This window comes from Solanum tuberosum, unplaced genomic scaffold (assembly GCF_000226075.1).
Source record: "Solanum tuberosum cultivar DM 1-3 516 R44 unplaced genomic scaffold, SolTub_3.0 scf00116, whole genome shotgun sequence".
In the NCBI taxonomy this organism is placed as follows: domain Eukaryota; kingdom Viridiplantae; phylum Streptophyta; class Magnoliopsida; order Solanales; family Solanaceae; genus Solanum; species Solanum tuberosum.
In genome coordinates, this window is record NW_006239040.1 from 254,221 (window position 1) to 272,626 (window position 18,406).

Sequence of the window (18,406 nt, forward strand, 5' to 3'; positions counted from 1 at the left end):
CTTTAAGCATGACATTTTTGACATTATTTTTTGGAGTGAAATGGGAATAGTGAAAGTCAAAAGAGAGCAGGTTATTGTTAGGTTGGGAAAGCACTAGTAGCAGCAGCTAAGAATATAAATTGACATAGACTTCTCCCTAACAAAATTTAGATTATTTCAACTTCATCTCTCGTGACGGAATCAGAAATTTTACGAAAAATATTTAAATTTAAATTTAATAATTTTTGGGTCATATTTTAAATATGTTGATCAGATAGCCACAAAAGTCTTTTGGGATGACTTTTCTCTTAACAACATTTGATATCTTGATAGAAAATAGTAAATATTTGAAAATAAAAACCTTCCAATTTCAAATCTTATTCAAAGGAATCTTGTATTTTCTATACCATGTTCATATCTTATAGAAACTTATGTTTTAACATATTTTTAGTGATTTTATTCCCATAAATTTGTTTTATTATTAATTTAATAATAAGGTGAAATTAAAATAGTTGAGCTTGTTAGAATATTAAGTATGAGTATAATTATATTTATAATAGAAATCCACTTTTACTTGTTTATATTTGACTTGATATATATATATATATATATATATTTATTTATTTATTTATTTTTAAAATAATAATTTTATTATATTTTTCTTATTATTATATTTATAAGTCATCCACTCATTGAAAAAATTAATATTAATAAAAATAAAATAATAAAATATATCTTAATTTTTTAAACTGAATAAATAATAAAATGAATATAAACGTGAATATAGGAATAGAAGGGCCATTAATCATTAGCATTGAAATACTGACTCTTCCTTTTATGTACGATAAAGTCACGATTAGTTAGAATTTAGAAACCCTTGTTATTTATAATTTTTAAAGAACCGAGTAAGCAAAAAAAAGATAAATAATATTATGGGACAGAGGAAGTATATATATTAATAATCTAAAATATATTTACACCATAAAATTATTTTTGTAAAACATACTAAACTATGTAATGTTGTATTGTCTGCTTTGGATCAAGCAAACAATTTTCTTTTTGTGTTTGTGACTTGATTGAATATCAACTCTGACAAAAACCACCATAATAAGAGGTGATTGAGATCATCCATTTTTAATCAGAAGTCTCGACTTCAAATGTTGAAAACATAAAACATCTCGATAGAAAGTGTTCTATTCCAGAGTTAGCAAGTTTTGAATACCGAATGCATAAAGAAAAACTAAGCAATGAGAAAGGGGGAATCAATACTTATATGTAAACATTCATCAAAATTGCAACAGATAGTAAATATAAACTCACAATTATGAAAATTATAAATGGATTCAATGCATGAACCTTAAAACTCATAAAATTAAAATTCTGAATCTACCTCTACCAGCCGTGATCACATAAACCCTAAATTCATATATTGGTAATTGATCTTGCCTGTGGGAGTTCAAGAATCTCATCTCAGTCATAGTCAAAGAAAACATAACTTGTATAAATTGCCTGGTAAGCTCCACACACAGCACTGAAACCTAGATGTAACATGTCCTCTTCGTGTGAATCTTGCAATGATCATTGTTCATTCCATTGTATCGAGAAAAGACGATTGTTGGTTCTCTGTCATGATTCCATGATACTCATATCTCCATTGACATGAAAATACGATTTGAATACCTGATGAAGAATCTTCCGTTTTGTTGAATCAAGCATCTTTGCACTACGTCCTCGATAGACTCCAAGTCTCAGTGTTTCTTTCCCCTCTTTGACAGCTCGTTTCCTCACATCAGTCAGTAAAGTCGTTCCTGTGGAATCCACACTTGTCTGGCAGTCAGTTTTCTCTACTACATTTTCTGCTTGCTCCGTGCTGTTTTTTGCATTGTCATCATTCAGTTTGCTATCCTGGTTACCCTCAGGACTCTTGTTTCCCCACCACCTATATGTTGCAGTAGACAAGCCATCGGATGGAAAACCATATTTGAATTCATCATAAACTGAAGTTCCTTTTGTCAAGTTAGAGATACGGAAATGCGGTGAACTTCCAGATTGAAAATTCCTGGTTCCTTGCTGCTGTGAGAAGGCCCCTGCTCTTGGCATTTCCATTGTGGAACTTATAGTCTTGCTTGGCAATGGGGAGCCCCTACATAAAAAAATTTGATGGGAAGCATCTCAGTAGACACTAATGATTTATATTTTTCTTTTGATAAGGTAAAGGTTTATTGACTTGAGTACCAAGAAGGTACCAAAACCAAAAGTTACAAAAGACTGTTGGGAATATCCATACAGTCAATTACAACATCTCCCTAGCAACTCTAAAAACTCCATGTATTGATCTATATTATCAACAAAACTACTTTTACACCAACAAAACAAATTATATAACATTTGTTTTTAACTCTAGAAATATGGTCTTTTTGCCCATCAAAACAAGCTTTATATCTTTCTAGCCAGATAGTCCGGAATATGCACAAAGGTATAGTTCTCCAGATTTGCTTCAAAATTTTATGTGTTCTCTGGTACTGCCAACTCTCCAATAATTCCTTAACACTCGGGCATGATCCAAGAGATCCCGCAAATACTGAACAAAAATTCACAACATTGTCTAGCTACTCTGCAATGCATAGGAAGGTGATTCACAGTCTCCAACTCTTCTTCACACAAGTAACATCTATTACTTGGTGCAAAATCCTTTTTCTGACCATTATCCTGAGTAAGGCAAGCCCCTGCACTAATGACTTATATTCTGTTGTGGCACAGTAGTTTGGTCTACCAGAAACAGCTTCTCTACCTGCCAAGATAGAAGTAAGGTTTGCATACATACTATCCTCCCCAGACCCCACTTATGGAACTATACCAGGTGTGTTGTTGTTGTAGTACAGTAGTTTGAAGCTAATGCAATAGATAATCCGAAGTTCACCATCGGCTCAGGAAATACCTGGTATCATCTAGTAAGGTATTACAACAATGCGTGTTATTATATAACCTACACCATCTAAAATATGGAGGGCTTTGATATTCAAGAAAACATGGTCGAGTATTTAGTTCCTAACTTCACGGCAGGACTAAAGCAGGAATCAAATTGGGGACGATAATGTTCTTGGCCTATCTAAGTCGTTTATAAAGAAAAATAATATTTTATAAAAATGATAAAAGTATAAACTACACCTGATTGTAAAATTAAAATAAAAACTTCAAACAATAAAAACATGAAATAAGACAAAATATGTACAAAGGTTAAGACATTGAACAAGTAAATTAAAATTAAATGATGTAATAAATGTAAGTATAAAATTACATCTGGCTGGTGCATGATCAGATTTCGGTTCCAGTGTAACCAACCATATCAAATCCAGGGGGTAAAATCATCATTTAGGCTTTATGCAGTTGAATTGCGATCAATGTATAAGCAACACCACATGTCATGAGAATAATGAATAATATGAAATACCGTATTTGCTAATATGCCAAGCATTTAAGAACAAACACTGAAGTACAAAATGAAAATGTGACCCAGTGTGGCAAATTTTGAGAAGTAACAACTCCCTTACAAAGTATCTATCGGCATACCAGAAACACAATTGTTAATATGGTGCTACATTCACCTCCAAATACCGGTACCACATGCCCCCCTCTTTTCCTGCTCTGTTGTCAATTGAGCAGGTGAGTCAAATACATAAGCCAGCTATACTAATTTACATAACCCTAACGTGCAACACATGGTAAAGCTGCATGTATTCCGGCAACTGTCTACTGCAATGTGTACCAAACAGAGAACTAGACTAGTTAAGGCAGGGTAAAAAGGAGTGTTAAGAATGACAACATATTGTAAAGCTCCATTAAGAATCTCTTACATGCTTTCATTCCGAATTGAGTTTCCAATCCCACCTAATTGTCTTCTAAAGAAAATTTTGGCGGAGGAGCACATCATTTCTCAACCTGAGAACCCCATTGCAGATGGTCCAGTACTAATATGGTTTAAAGTTGACAGGTTCCTAAATGCTAGTAGTTAACAATGAGTGCACAAACAGCTACTTAGTAGTGTCTCATATCTGGACAATGCAAAATCCATACTGAAAAGTTTCAACTCATGAATGGTATAATGGGTAGCTGCAGATATTTAAGTAGTGAAAAAGAGGACATCTCGAGAGTTTCAAATGTATGGATTTCTATCTCCTATAACAGTTCTTAGTGAAGATGACAGAAACTAGGCCGGAGATTATTCATGAGTCCTGATCACAGCAAGTGAATAGGTCAAGTTCTTCGTGTTCTTAATCGATCAGTAAGGGCCTTGCTCAAACATCCAGCATCCAAAACATAAAAAGTCATGCTTTGAAGAAGCATTTCCAACATCAAGTCCAAGAACACGACTAATTTAAGTATTTAATTGGTATGAGTCGGACATACATTTTCATAAACATAATAAGTTGAACTCAGCTAAACAAATTATAACCCTATTAAATAACTTACGAAAATGATGAGATTGCAGAACTGGCTAAAGAACCATTCTTTTCTCCAGGAGCTTTAGGAAATTCCAGGGATCGCTCTTGTTTTTCCCTTAATGCCTCCTTCTTTATATCTTCAATACTTTTTCCAGAGCTGACCTGAAAATCTCAAATAAATGATGCATAAACAAAAAACGCACAAGCATTTCTTTGGATGTCATTATCACAATAATGTGTATTGGGCAAAGAAAACATGTGAATCATATCACATAATTTACTGCATTCGAAGTGTCTTAACAACCTGAGAAAAGGCAATAGTTCAAGCTATTGGCTCCTTCAGACAGACTTCAGGTGATGTGAGTTCTTAAAATTCAACGTGCAATACTCAAGTTTACTTGTGTACAGCAAACAGTATACTTGAACCAAAAATAGATAAATAGTGTTCTATAAATAGATCAAATAATATTTGATCTGACGAGAAAAATATCACCTCACAAAGTTTCAAAGGGTAACAAAAACATTCTAATATCTGGAATCAACAAGGTAATTCTTCATCACAAAGTAAATGTGCTGGTCTGATAATCTAGCATTTTCTCTATCTTGTTGGAAACTTTATGTTCAAAACTTTCAGACAGTATACTCAACATAAATGGAGATAAAAATCATGTTCCTTCCCTAAGCTCCCGTTAACTGTCATATTTTCGTTTCTTTTCTCCATTCATCCATTCTAGCCACACACCCAGCAAAATAAATTCCTTATCAATATATTCTGGTAGTATCAGAATAGGACATTCTTTTTGTTAGTAGCAGACTAGCAGTAAGAGATAGGCATGCCAAATATACATTTTCAAGGCATTTATTTTCTTACTAGTACTGGATTTTTTAAAATTAAATAATTAACAGTTGTCACTGATAGTCACTTAAATTAGTGGACTTCTCAAGTTTCATGCATTCGGGTTTCCTACAACAATCCAATTTTTGTCGAACTTCCCATTTTTGGAAGCCTCACATCCTAGGCATGACGCCATGTGTTTACATTTGAAATAGATACTATTATCATCCTCAGTTACAAGAATGAGAAAATTATCTTCAAAATAATCTAAGCAAAGGGAAATCACAGCTTATCAGGAAAACATTAGTTTTCTTCCTGAATAAATTGCTCAAAGGCCATAAGATTTTGAACTTTTTCGCAACTTACCATCAACTTATTTTTAGTGACATCTTCTCCTACGAGCTTATCAAGCACTTATAACTTACTCTTCCTTCCAATTAATCTTTTAAAAAGAGGTCAGGCAAGTCAAAGCAAAAAAAGAGGAGGAGAAAAAATGAAACTTTTAAAAAAAATTCTCCCTCTTGGCTCTCATTTCTTCATTTTCATTCTTTTTCTTAATCTGTTTTTCTTAACCACTCATTTCTTACTAAACCAAGATATAACTTGCAATCCTTTTTAGAAGTTTAATGGGAAAGGTTCCCCCCCCCCCCCAAAAAATAGTTCGACAGACGAGTTGTCAACGTGTGAAAAGTTTAGCAGCCTAGTGTGAACTTTAGTGATTTATCTTTTCTCTTATATATTCAGCAATAGAATTTCTTAGGGGACATAGATGCTTCAAAATGGTGAAATTTTTAGTTTACTTCTGGAAAGAGTACAATAGTTCATCCTTGTACAGCCTACCTTTCGATATGGCCACCTCACCAGACCATTTTCATAGCATATTTTCTTGAGAACACTTGCACAAACACCTAGAAGATAAATGCCAATTAGCTCAAAAAGTTCTGATTTACTTGTAATAATATGTAAGAGAGAAACTGGTAAACATTGCACAAAACGGAGTTGATAACAGTTCAAAAGAAGAAGTGATCAACATAACAGTTGAAAAGTAGTATGATCAACTATACTTTCCTTATTCTTCAAGGAAAAAGTTATATGGTCAAGTCATGAAGTATATAATATAAAAATTGTCATTTATGAATGAAACATACTACAGTGAGACAGGTGGGAAGAAGAAACAGCTAAACAACACCAACAAGCAGTTCAAGATTTTATGAATAATTACAATAGTAATAGATCTGTACGATTTGTAATGCAGGTTTTGAGGGACTAAGTTACTTGCTCATAATTGTCAGTCTATTTCACCCTTGGAGAAACTTGATTCCTCATTTGGAACTGATCAAGCAGAAAATCAAAATTTCTAGTGCAAATAAACACAGTGCGAGTCATCTACTTTCCAGTGTGATAACATTATTCAGACAATATGTTCCCTCTGGAAAGTGATTTGGAGGGTTCGTAACATCATGTCATTGTGAAAAAGCATACTCCCTCTGTTTCAAAAAGAATGACCTTCTTTCCGTTTTAGTTTGTTTAAAAAAAATGACCTCTTTCCTTTTTTGGTAACATTTTAATTTCAGCTTTCCACGTGGCATGTTTAAAGCCACAAGATTGAAGAACAATTTAGTACATTTGACATAACTTTAATTTAGGACCACAAGATTCAAAAGTCTTCATTATTTTCTAAAACTCCGTGCCAAGTCAAACCAGGTCACTCTTTTTGAAACGGAGGGAGTATTATATAAGAAATATCATGCAGATCAAACTTCTTGAGTAGAAGGAAATATAGTCTCGATACTTCGACAAGAGGTCTTAGCTTAGTTGTTCAAATGACTATACCTCTAACCAGTCGAGAGACACTACGATAGGTAGAGAACAACAGTTGCTCTCCTAGCGGTGGGGTGGGTAACAAAATGCTTTATATTCCTGATACCTCATTCTAATCCAAAATCCACTGTCCCAGCTTCCATATCTATATATTTTACGGGTGCTGCTCAATTTATCACGGAGGAGGTCTTAGTAAAGGCTTAAAATCATATCTTTTTTGGGGTTGCAGGAATTCACTGATGCAGTCATACTCGAGCATCCTATGAACTTCAGGAAGAATTATTCCAGATTTCTTCTATTTCTCTATATCTAGATTTAACAAGACCAATCAGGAGATCAATGTGCTCAAACTAAAGAAACATAAAAAAACAGTGTTCCCCTTCTATTTTCTCAAAGAACAATATACATTGCAACTATGACCTAGTGGTTAATGAAGTGGTTGAGTGTCCATGAGGTCTCATGTTCGGATCCCAGCAAAGACAAAAACACTAGGTGATTCTTCCTAGCCTTGGTAGATAGAGTTGGATAGAGTTGCCTGCTACGTGTTGCTGGTGGAAGGTGGCAGGTCGAAAGCGCGGTCATAAAAAAATAAAAGAATCTACATTGCAATTAGAGATATTCCTAAATTCAATTACTTCCCAAGACCATTACCAACAATATTCCAAATTTCAACTATTTCGCTAACTCATTATTCGAATTTCTGAAGACCGAAAAAAAAAGATTTTTGCTTGAGCTCTTTTTGTTTTTTTGTTAACAGTTCCAAGTTCAAATGTTCAACAACTAGCCAAAAAAAATCAAAATTTAAGTTTACAAGCTCAGTATTCGCTATATAAGAAATATCATGCAGATCAAACTTCTTGAGTAGAAGGAAATATAGTCTCGATACTTCGACAAGAGGTCTTAGCTTAGTTGTTCAAATGACTATACCTCTAACCAGTCGAGAGACACTACGATAGGTAGAGAACAACAGTTGCTCTCCTAGCGGTGGGGTGGGTAACAAAATGCTTTATATTCCTGATACCTCATTCTAATCCAAAATCCACTGTCCCAGCTTCCATATCTATATATTTTACGGGTGCTGCTCAATTTATCACGGAGGAGGTCTTAGTAAAGGCTTAAAATCATATCTTTTTTGGGGTTGCAGGAATTCACTGATGCAGTCATACTCGAGCATCCTATGAACTTCAGGAAGAATTATTCCAGATTTCTTCTATTTCTCTATATCTAGATTTAACAAGACCAATCAGGAGATCAATGTGCTCAAACTAAAGAAACATAAAAAAACAGTGTTCCCCTTCTATTTTCTCAAAGAACAATATACATTGCAACTATGACCTAGTGGTTAATGAAGTGGTTGAGTGTCCATGAGGTCTCATGTTCGGATCCCAGCAAAGACAAAAACACTAGGTGATTCTTCCTAGCCTTGGTAGATAGAGTTGGATAGAGTTGCCTGCTACGTGTTGCTGGTGGAAGGTGGCAGGTCGAAAGCGCGGTCATAAAAAAATAAAAGAATCTACATTGCAATTAGAGATATTCCTAAATTCAATTACTTCCCAAGACCATTACCAACAATATTCCAAATTTCAACTATTTCGCTAACTCATTATTCGAATTTCTGAAGACCGAAAAAAAAAGATTTTTGCTTGAGCTCTTTTTGTTTTTTTGTTAACAGTTCCAAGTTCAAATGTTCAACAACTAGCCAAAAAAAATCAAAATTTAAGTTTACAAGCTCAGTATTCGCAACTCTAAAACAAACGAACCTTAAATATAACTACATCTTGAATAATTTCTTCTTTTTTTCATTCAGTAGCTAGAATCCGCCATTTTAGGTAGCACAAGTGCAGAATCAGAGGTAGAGAAGGAGAATACCTACAGATTCAGCAGCATCAGAGAGAGGCAAATTGAACAACTTGGAAACCTCATCGAAGGACACAGATTTTGGGTCCGTAATTGGTTTCGGATTCTGAATCGGGTTCGGGTTGGAGCTTGGAGCTGAACCCTGCAGATTACTCATGCTCAATTGGACCCGTGGTTCACTCAAAGACGACATGGATTCTATATTCTAGCTACTTCTACGAGTGTATTTATTCAATAGTAATAACCATAGTAATCGCATTTTTTTTAATTATTATATTCTCAATTTATTAACATTAAGTTAATATTTTTGAAAAGTATATCAAGTAAAGATACAATATTTTCTTAAAAACATATAAAATTCGATTAATTCTTGAAATTGATTTATCACTGCTACGTAAAATGGAACGAAAAAAATAACATGTATTATTTAATTTGAAAATTATGTAAAAAATATTATAAATCTCAATAATTAACAATATTTACGTACCTTGACACAATATGATAATTAATAACTTAAAATATTTAAAAACATATAAAAGTTTAATTGATTCTCTAAATTCTATTTATACATATATTGAGATAAATAACAGATATCGGGGCGGTGCTAGCAAGGACCCGACCCGTTTTCTTCTGATTTTCTGGGTTCTAACTTCTTCTTCTTCTTCTACTTCTACTTGTAGTATCCAAATTCATGCGTTTTTCTCTTTGTTAGAAGGATTCTCGTGGCATTCCTCTGCTATCAAAGTAAGTTTGTTCTTCCTCTTCTTTTTACTGATTTCGTTTCTCAAAATCCTCCATTAAATTTTGCGTAAAGCTTCTTAATTTTACACCTGTTGCAATTCGATAATTTTTATTGTTAAAGACGACCTTTTATCGGCTAGGTATGAAAAAAATGGATTTTTTTTAGCACTGAATATATCTGTATGTTTGAGAGCAAAAATAAACCTTAAGGATGATTTTAGACTCAAAGGTGGAAGAAGAAGGGTATTTATGAGCCTTTTCCGTTTATTTAGAAAGAGAATTTTAATCTTATATATATAGTGTAATTGAGGAAGACAAACCAATTATTTTTGGTCATCCTGTTTGCCTCAATCTTCTCAGTTTTCTTTCTTAAATAACAAGAGTGATACTATAAGGATGTATTTGAGGTTTGGATAAATATAAGGATATCTTTTGTTATAAACTTGTCAAAAGGTAATATCTTTGTACTTCATGTTTGTAACTTTTTGAAACTTGGCAAAATGCGGAGCAAATTATCCTTGGGGTTGTGGTTCTCGTTGCTTTGTATGGTTTCTTCAATAAATTCCTATTGATTTCACCAAAACTGTCATGACTGAGCTAATTTTTGGAAAGAAAAATAACAGTCTTACTATGCTTTTTACATAAATGTCGAAGTTACTATCTTCACAATTTTTCTATTTGAGTTTTTGTTGGTTTTGTAACAGAGTATGGGGATTATAAAAGACGGTTCAGTATCAGGAAGATTACCGACTAATGAGGTCTTTGCTGTTCATTACCCTGCTTACCCTTCTTCAGTGGAACGTGCTGTTGAGACTCTTGGTGGCATTCAAGGTATTGTCAAGGTATTACCATGTCTACATTTTTTTGATTCATACTGTAACTACTTTGTATAACTTGTGCAAATTACTCGCATTGGAATTTGAAAGTTCAGTTCCTAGTCACATTCTGTGCTATTGATGAGTATTGATCTCTTAATTCTCTTTGCTTTGTAAAAACAGTCGAAAAGCAAGTTCATCTAATTTAGTTTTGGAGCAGAATGCTCACTTGTCTAATTAACTACTATTAAGCTCATTCAAGGTTCTGGAGCAATGAGCACTTACCCGAGTGTGCAAGAATGTCCTTTTTCACCTGATGGTGGTGGAAACTTGAAAACATTCCTAACTGTTTTAGCCCAAAATATGTCCGAGCTTCTAGACCAATACTCAGCTGATTTTTAGCCCCAAAAAAATGACCGAGCTTCAAGAAAAATACTCAACTGATTGTACCAATAGTGCATGTCGTAATGGATTCGTTTGAAAGCAAAATTTTAATGAGCAATCCCAAACGAATAGTGCATGTCATAATGGATTCATTCATCTACTGTGCAGCTACCATTTTTTGTTACCTGATAAAAAGAAGTTGAAAATAGATGTAAGAGGTCGTACATTTAATGCTTTAAGAATGTAAACCATGGCAGTGGAAATTTAATCCAAAAGAAGCACTTCATGGATCATCTTGAAGTTTGATGAAGCAATTTGATCCCTTCTTACGTTTACTGGATCACTTAAAATTTAGGACATGAGAACAGTCAACATAAGGCGTCTCTATCTAATCTTTCATTATTAAGCTGCCAAACTCATTTAGAAAGAAAAGAAGAGTCAAACTAGGAAAAAGTAGCATTTAGCATAATTTATTCAGCTACCAGAATTTCTTTTGGGATCTATAATTGCCTCAGAGTGTCAAGTCAATGTAGGCCATTGACTCTTTCGCATAGCATTCAAGAAATTTAGTAACAACAGTGAAGATGCATGTCAACCATTGAGGATTCCACAAAAAGGAAGTGGAAAAAAGGAACAAAAACAGTGTGAGCGATTTTCTAGGCATTGGACTTATTATTTGTTTTGTCTACCTTTAATTTTTAATTTAATAGGTTGGACTTGGTATGATGGACAGTTTGGGAAGAAAAAAATTCAAGAATTTTTGAAGGAAGAAGTAGCTCTTTACAGAATTTTATGATGAAAGGCTTTCTTCTTTTTTATCTTTGGTGTAAAGAACATTTTGTAGAGGAGGCAGTATCCTTACTAGATCTGATAGGTGCTCTGTAACTGTTAGGATTTCATAGTTGGATCTGCTGTCCTTTTTCTCTGTACTTATGGCTGTGGCACTATCTTAGTGCCTTTTTCTTTAATACTCGAGTTACCATTCTCAAAAAAAAAAAAAACTTTCTCCATTCCTCATAAAGCATAGATACCCATAACCCATCTAGCCTTGTCGTATCCTAGATTGCAATTTGTTGAGGAAACCAGAAGTAGTGAATATTTATGGAATAATATTTGTACACAAAGTGGTGATGACGATTGTTGTAAGAAACAAAGGAGAAAAATATTATTGAATTGTGTATCTACATTATTACACTACGACTCTATATAGACACTATATGACAATCCTTTTTCAAGTAGGATTCTATATACTATTCTTGTTCCTGTTCCTGTTCCTATTCTAACACTCCTCCTCAAGCTGGTGCATACAAGTCATAAGTACCGAGCGTGTTATAGATGTAATTAGTCTGAGGATCAATGAGGGACTTGGTGAAGATATGCAAGTTGATCACTCGACTTCACAAATTTTGTAACAATATCTCCTGAGAGTATCTTTTCTATGACAAAGTGACAATCAATCTCAATGTACTTAGTCCTCTCATGAAATACTAGATTTGATGTGATATGAAGGGTCGCTTAATCATCACACACAAGTTCCATCGGATCGGTTTCTTTAAATTTTAGTTTTCTCAGCAATTGTTTGATCAACACTAGCTCAGAAGTTGCTACAGTCATTGCTCGATATTCAACTTCTACACTAGATCAAGCGACCACACTTTGTTTCTTCCTTTTCCAAGACACCAAATTACCTCCTACTAAAACACAATATCCAGATGTAGAGCGTCTCAGAGTGTGATCCTTCCCATTTGTATATCCAATAATATACTCATGGCCTCGATTCTCGATGAGTAGTTCTTTACCTGGAGCTGACTTTATATATTGCAGGGTACGAACAACTGCATCCTAATGACTTATCACAGGGAAAGTCATAAACTAACTTACAACACTCTCAAGAAAAAAAGATGTCGGATCTAGGCACTGTGAGATAATTCAACTTTCCAAATGACCACCTATACCTTCCAAGGTCACTTAGTGGCTCACCCCTTCCTGGCAAGTGGGAAGAGTTTAGCATTGGATCCATAGGAGTGTCAATGGTCTACATCCCATCATTCTTGTCTCCTCAAGTGTCTAAGACATACTTGTGTTGAGAAATAACAATACCTGATCTGGATTGAGCTACCTCAATATCTAAAAAATATTTTAGTCTGCCGAGGTCCTTAGTCTAGAAATGCTAAAAGAGATGGTCGATTTTCTATTGTTTGATATTTTTGGCTTTATAGACATATGGTAAATTTAATGTCAATAGTAGATTCTGATGTTTGCTGACACTCCTTCTAATTCAGGCTCGAACTTCAGAGTCAAATAAGCTGGAGCTCCATTTCCGGCCAGAAGATCCATATTCACACCCTGCTTTCGGGGAGCTTAAGCATAGCAATAACTTCTTGTTGAAAATATCCAAGTGTAAAGTAAGGGATGTCCAATCTGCTGACAGTCCTGTTAATTGTGAACAAGAAAATTCTTTAGCTGCACCGAAGGTAAACGAGTCTAGATGTTTATCTGCTGGTGCTTCAAAAGAAATTGAAATGCTGACACTTACTAATTTGCAGGAGCGTCTTGCAGCTAATATTGTTTCTCATGTTTCTGAAGGTTATCATTTTAACGGTGAGAACTAAATTTTGATGTAGACTACATCTTCTCCAGTTTGTCTTTCTGCTATACTTTGAGTAGTAACTTTCTAAATTCTTGTTTCCTTTTTTCTTTTGCATGCACAATTGTGCTGCTTTCAAAGGAATGGTAGACTATCAGCATGTTCTCGCCGTTCATGCTGATGATGCAAGAAGGAAAAAGAGACAGTGGGCAGAGGTGGAACCTAAATTTGGTCAGCCATTCTCTCATTATTCCTGCAATCTCAAAATGTGGAAATTCTCTGTTCTGATACCTAATTTCTTGAGTTTACTGCTTGTAGAGAAGGGAGGTCTTATGGATGTTGATCAGGAGGATTTGATGATATTACTACCCCCCCTGTTCGCCTCAAAAGATATGCCTGATAATATTGTGTAAGATGCTCTGGCTTGTTAATATCTTCTTTTGGAATTTTAACTTTTAGATATTGTATACATGTACACACTTTCTTGTTTCACCATGGTCTTAGCAAGCACTACTTTTATCGTCTCTGTCTATATCTCTCTCTTTTTGTCTGTCTCTTTCTCTATCTGAGTTGCTGTTAGTGGAAAAATTGCTGCTTTTCTTCTCTTCCTCGTCTATGCACTGTTGTCTCAGATGTTTTACGGACTTCATATGGGTATGTATTTGCTGGGGGCGCAAGTATCTGTTTTGGTTGGTACATTTTTTAGCACGATCCTAGTGTAATTTGAGGATTTGCATGTATTACGCATGACAGTTGATTGAGTTGGAGGCAAATGAAGTGTATGTAACATTAGTTGTCTCACCACAATTGGTTATGTGGTGCAGACCACTTTTCTTGTCTTAGTTAATCATTCTCTTTATGAGAGGTATGTTCCTATTGGAAAATTTTAAACATTTTGTAATTTCAGATTAAAATCTTGTACAACCTTGGGCTCGAAAAGAAAACAAGAGGGACGACACAATTGGGAGGTAATTTCTTTTGTCTGCATGGAAGAATTCTCTCTTATTTAAATTTGTTATTTTCAGTCAAATGTTTTCTGCATTTTTATTTTAATCTTTTCAATCAATGTAACAAGAGCACTGTAGATCCTATGTCATGTTTCCTAGGCAGTAGTACATTTCTTAACAAGGAAAGTCTGTCTTCATAGTTCCATGTTAGAGTAATTCTGGACACTGGATTACCTTTGATGCACTCTCTTATCCCGTGTCTTGAGTTTGTAGGAATATCATTTTTTCTTTTAGTGATATCTAGCTCTAGTTAATGGTCATTACTGATCTGGCGCATGTTGAAAGACCAATAAAAGGTTAAATCCTTCTCCTCTGTATGTTAAATGATCTGCATTCTTAATTTTATTTTTTTGATGAAGTAAAGAGTTGTCACTGAAAAGCATCAGGAAGATGCTATGTGAGAAATACAAAAATTGGTTAGCTCAATGACAGTGAAGTCTAAACCAAAACCAAGGAGCTAACAAAGTCCAAAAACCTGTCAATACTATTTACACTATAGTACCAACAGAACCAAAGAACTAGACATCTTGATTCAGAGAGTGAGTTGGAGTTGAAATCCCATCAAAGCATTTGCGGTCAAACTAAAGAAATTATAAGTATTTTAGAAAGGAACCACAGATGCTTTGATGGGATATGAGTATTTTAGAGGACCTATCCTTACCAATTATCACTCCAAAAAATATTCCTGCAATTTGCCAATTCGGCAGAACTCCTTCTCTTTTGCATTCTTCTGATATACCAAGATTTACCTTGTCTGTGCTACAAGTATTTACTCATGTACTTTATATGTAAGTCACATTAGCTCATGTAACGAAAAAAAATAAAGATTAACTGGAAACAGGTCACGAAAATATACTTGAACTGTATATAAGTTAATTTGATAAATAGAAGAAATATCATTTTCCCCCATAATGCTTGCAAACCTTGGCCAGAAAGCTTCCAACTCTATATATGGATATAATCGTAAGATATTGAAGTAATCCCAAACGTAATACCAACATAGGTAGAACGCCTTAAAAAAACTTAGGTAGAATTATGAAAGAATCTTGATCCTCTTTAAGAACATTTTGGGGACCTCATGAACAATGTATGGATAATCGATTCCACTTATTTCTACTCATTGATCCATTTCTTGCTTCTCTACAAACAACACAAGGGTAGTCAGTCATTTTCACCTTGTTTTGTCTTTTATTCTCTATGTTTTGACTTATTTTCTTGGATCTATTAATTGTTTTTTTTTCCATCTCTTTCTTATTAGTCTTCATATGTGATAAGACCATTATGAATTATTTTGTTCTGCCTTAAGTTATCTTCAATTTCCTTAGCGTTTATAGAGCTGCATGCTTGACATACTCCGTTTTCTTCTACTTGACATACTATATACATACTTCAAATACATATCACACTAGTATCTTACTGATGAATTTTTATTTTCTTTTTCAATGTAGAGGGAGATGGAGCCAAGTCTTGCAATTGATTTTACTATCAAAGATATCCTTAAGTTCTGCAATGCATCTCTGTGTTCTTTGTTTGTAGTTAGACTCTGGTATTTAAATCTACTCCTTTCAATTTGTTTGTAGTTAGACTCTGGAATTTAAATCAACACACATGTATCACTCATTATCTTGCACCATGAATGGAAGTGGTTCTCTCTTTGACACTCTTCATCAATTTTGAAATATGTATCTTGAAGTGAAAGGGTGGAAAGCTTTGAAGACTTGGTAAAATCATGGTGAGATTCATTAACAAATGATGGCTGGGATCACTAGCTCTTTCATTACTGACGCTGCAGCCTGCCAGCCAGTTATTATACTTCTCATCATCCCTGAGGAGAAGTCTGAAGATTATATTATCTTGAAAAAGTGGACAATAGACATCATTATTCAACAAAAATATACATGTAAAACAGTAGTGTCATTCTGCAGCAAGATTGTATTGCAGCTTGTTTTTCTGCTTAACATTCATACAGATTCCAAAGCCAGTGGATTGGGAAAAGTACATTCCTCAGAGCTCAGATCGTTGGAGATGGCAGAAGGCAGTATCTGAATTGTTTGAAGAATGTAAAATATGGCCCAAAGAGTCATTAGCTGAGCGCTTACATGATGGGGGTCTGAAATTTCGAGATAACATGCTAAAAAGGTAGCATTTGCAATTCTTATACAGTCTTCACTTCTATTATATGGATTGAATTATTTAATTATGTCTTGGAAATGAATATTGCTAGTATGAAGTTTTGGTCTATCTCCATAATTTATGCAGGCTTCTTTGTGGAGTAGCATATTACTTTTTGAATGGGCCTTTCCGTAGATTCTGGATAAAAAAAGGTTATGATCCTCGGAAGGATCCTGAATCCCGCATGTAAGAATGTAACAATAATCCTTTCTTATATTTTTTCACTCTTTACTTGTCAAAAAAGTGTTTTCCTTGTGGATCTCACTAAGTGATATGTGTTCACTATTCACTGATAATGCTTTCTGAGTTTTTTTCCCCTCTTTTCCTGATTTATTAGAGGTTGTGTCATATATGTCATCTGAAATGTATCTTTTACTAGCTTGTTCATTGTTCGGTTGTATATCTTATATCCATAAACCTTGGGAAAACTGTAAGTTTTTGCTTGAAGAGATGATATCTGCAGTTGTGAGAGGTTAGGAGGGGGACAGAAATCCTATGACTGCACACAGTTTAGGACTTGAGGTGAAAAAAGTTCAGACATACATCTTGAAACTGACCAGATTTAGAAGTGTGATTTATCCTAGAGATGGAATGCCACTTTCTCCGGTGTTCCCCTCTATCTTTGGCCCTCCCCATTTGTCTTCTTCTTCTTCTGAAATAAAGCTGATTCCTTTTCCTCACAGGTGAGATAAAGAGAGAACTTTATATCTCTTAGCTCTCTGCCATTTTGTAAACCTGTTTTTTTTGTAAGTTTTTTCTCTTGTTAGGAAACTAAGGAAAGGAAGAAATAGTATAGGAAAATGGGGAAGAAAGTAAAGTGATACTTTTTGCTTTCAGTTGCTTTTGTGTGTAAAATAAGAGGGAGAATAGGTTTCTGCCCTTTTATAGCTGTCTTCTCCTTTAATATGTGGGTCCATACAAATATCAACTTTCTCGACTTCATTTTATTATATTCTCTTTGATGAAACAGTTCTCTTCCTTTTTTTTTTTGAACATTGGTAAAGTTGTATTCTTTAGCATTAAGGACATGCTGGCCACCTTCAAAATTTACAGCCCTAAGCGAAATTACAAGCTCCCTATTAATTCTATAATTTGATCTACATCTTCTATGCAAAGTTGTTTACACCAAAAAAGTAAAGATACCAAACAATTCCATTTTACTTTGTGAATGGAATTAGATCTATCTTCAAAACATCTCCCATTTCTTTCCTTCCACACTGACCACCATATGCATGATGGTATTAGCTTCCACCACTTCTTTTGAGTCTTGCTACCCCCTCTTCTGATCCAACATTTAAAAAGATCAGAGGCGTGTTCTGGCATAGACCAGCTACAGCATGTGATGTTGAGAAACAGCTCCCAGATCTGTGCAGTGAATTTGCAATGTAAAAATAGGTGATTGTTTGTTTCCCCAGTCAAATTGCAAATTGCACAGGAAACACCTAGGGACTAGTTGCTTTCCTTTCTTCTGCAGCACTTCTTGAGTTAAGCAGGCTCTTTTGATGACTAACCAAGTGAAGCATTTCACTTTGGTGGGGGTCAGTCCTCTCCAAATACTCTTCCAGTGATGATGGTAGCCTCTAACCCCAACTTGTATGCCTTTCTTGTAAGCACTGTTTACTGTGAATTTGCCATCCTTGTTGTGCTTCCAAATAACTCTATCTGGTGCATTTGTTACTAGATTGATTCCCCCCAATTTTCCCAGGAAAGAAGCCACTCTATCTACTTCCTAGTCATTCAATAGCCTTCTGAAAGATAGGTCCCAG

The 18,406-nt window shown here is 34.6% G+C and overlaps 2 protein-coding genes across 6 annotated transcripts in view; one reads left to right on the forward strand and one right to left on the reverse strand.

The window, feature by feature from the left end:
• Nucleotides 1-1,227: 1,227 nt before the first annotated feature.
• Nucleotides 1,228-9,157, reverse strand: LOC102590780 (uncharacterized). Of its 2 annotated transcripts, XM_006349941.2 has the most exons (4): nucleotides 8,947-9,157; nucleotides 6,097-6,164; nucleotides 4,450-4,583; nucleotides 1,228-2,122 (listed from the first exon to the last, which is right to left on the reverse strand). In XM_006349941.2, exons 1-4 carry the CDS (start codon nucleotides 9,125-9,127, stop codon nucleotides 1,606-1,608), a joined length of 900 nt encoding a protein of 299 aa, XP_006350003.1. In that variant the 5' UTR covers nucleotides 9,128-9,157; the 3' UTR covers nucleotides 1,228-1,605. The 2 variants fall into 2 exon arrangements, with proteins under 2 accessions (XP_006350003.1, XP_015165336.1); XM_015309850.1 differs by lacking the exon at nucleotides 6,097-6,164 and having other exon boundaries at nucleotides 8,951-9,157.
• Nucleotides 9,158-9,544: 387 nt separating this feature from the next.
• The window catches only part of LOC102591133 (general transcription factor 3C polypeptide 5-like), a 13,944-nt gene continuing 5,082 nt past the window's right edge, over nucleotides 9,545-18,406 (forward strand). For 2 of the 4 annotated variants that reach the window (XM_006349944.2, XM_006349942.2), the window contains exons 1-10: nucleotides 9,546-9,678; nucleotides 10,380-10,517; nucleotides 13,157-13,348; nucleotides 13,421-13,475; nucleotides 13,603-13,692; nucleotides 13,780-13,870; nucleotides 14,369-14,429; nucleotides 15,917-15,959; nucleotides 16,436-16,607; nucleotides 16,728-16,826. In XM_006349944.2, coding sequence (XP_006350006.1) covers nucleotides 10,383-10,517; nucleotides 13,157-13,348; nucleotides 13,421-13,475; nucleotides 13,603-13,692; nucleotides 13,780-13,870; nucleotides 14,369-14,429; nucleotides 15,917-15,959; nucleotides 16,436-16,607; nucleotides 16,728-16,826 — 938 coding nt within the window. In that variant the 5' untranslated portion in view covers nucleotides 9,546-9,678; nucleotides 10,380-10,382. Of the gene's footprint in view, nucleotides 9,679-10,379; nucleotides 10,518-13,156; nucleotides 13,349-13,420; nucleotides 13,476-13,602; nucleotides 13,693-13,779; nucleotides 13,871-14,368; nucleotides 14,430-15,916; nucleotides 15,960-16,435; nucleotides 16,608-16,727; nucleotides 16,827-18,406 lie in introns of all 4 variants that reach the window. The other 2 variants (XM_015309851.1, XM_006349943.2) reach the window with 2 other exon arrangements.

Coding starts and splice junctions, on each gene's coding strand:
- LOC102590780 (XM_006349941.2), bottom strand. CDS start 9,127: ATGTCGTCTTTGAGTGAACCACGGGTCCAATTGAGCATGAGTAATCTG. Junction 6,165..8,946: donor TGATGCTGCTGAATCTGTAG/GTATTCTCCTTC, acceptor TTTATCTTCTAG/GTGTTTGTGCAAGTGTTCTC. Junction 2,123..4,449: donor TCTGCAATCTCATCATTTTC/GTAAGTTATTTA, acceptor TTTTTTATGTAG/GGGCTCCCCATTGCCAAGCA.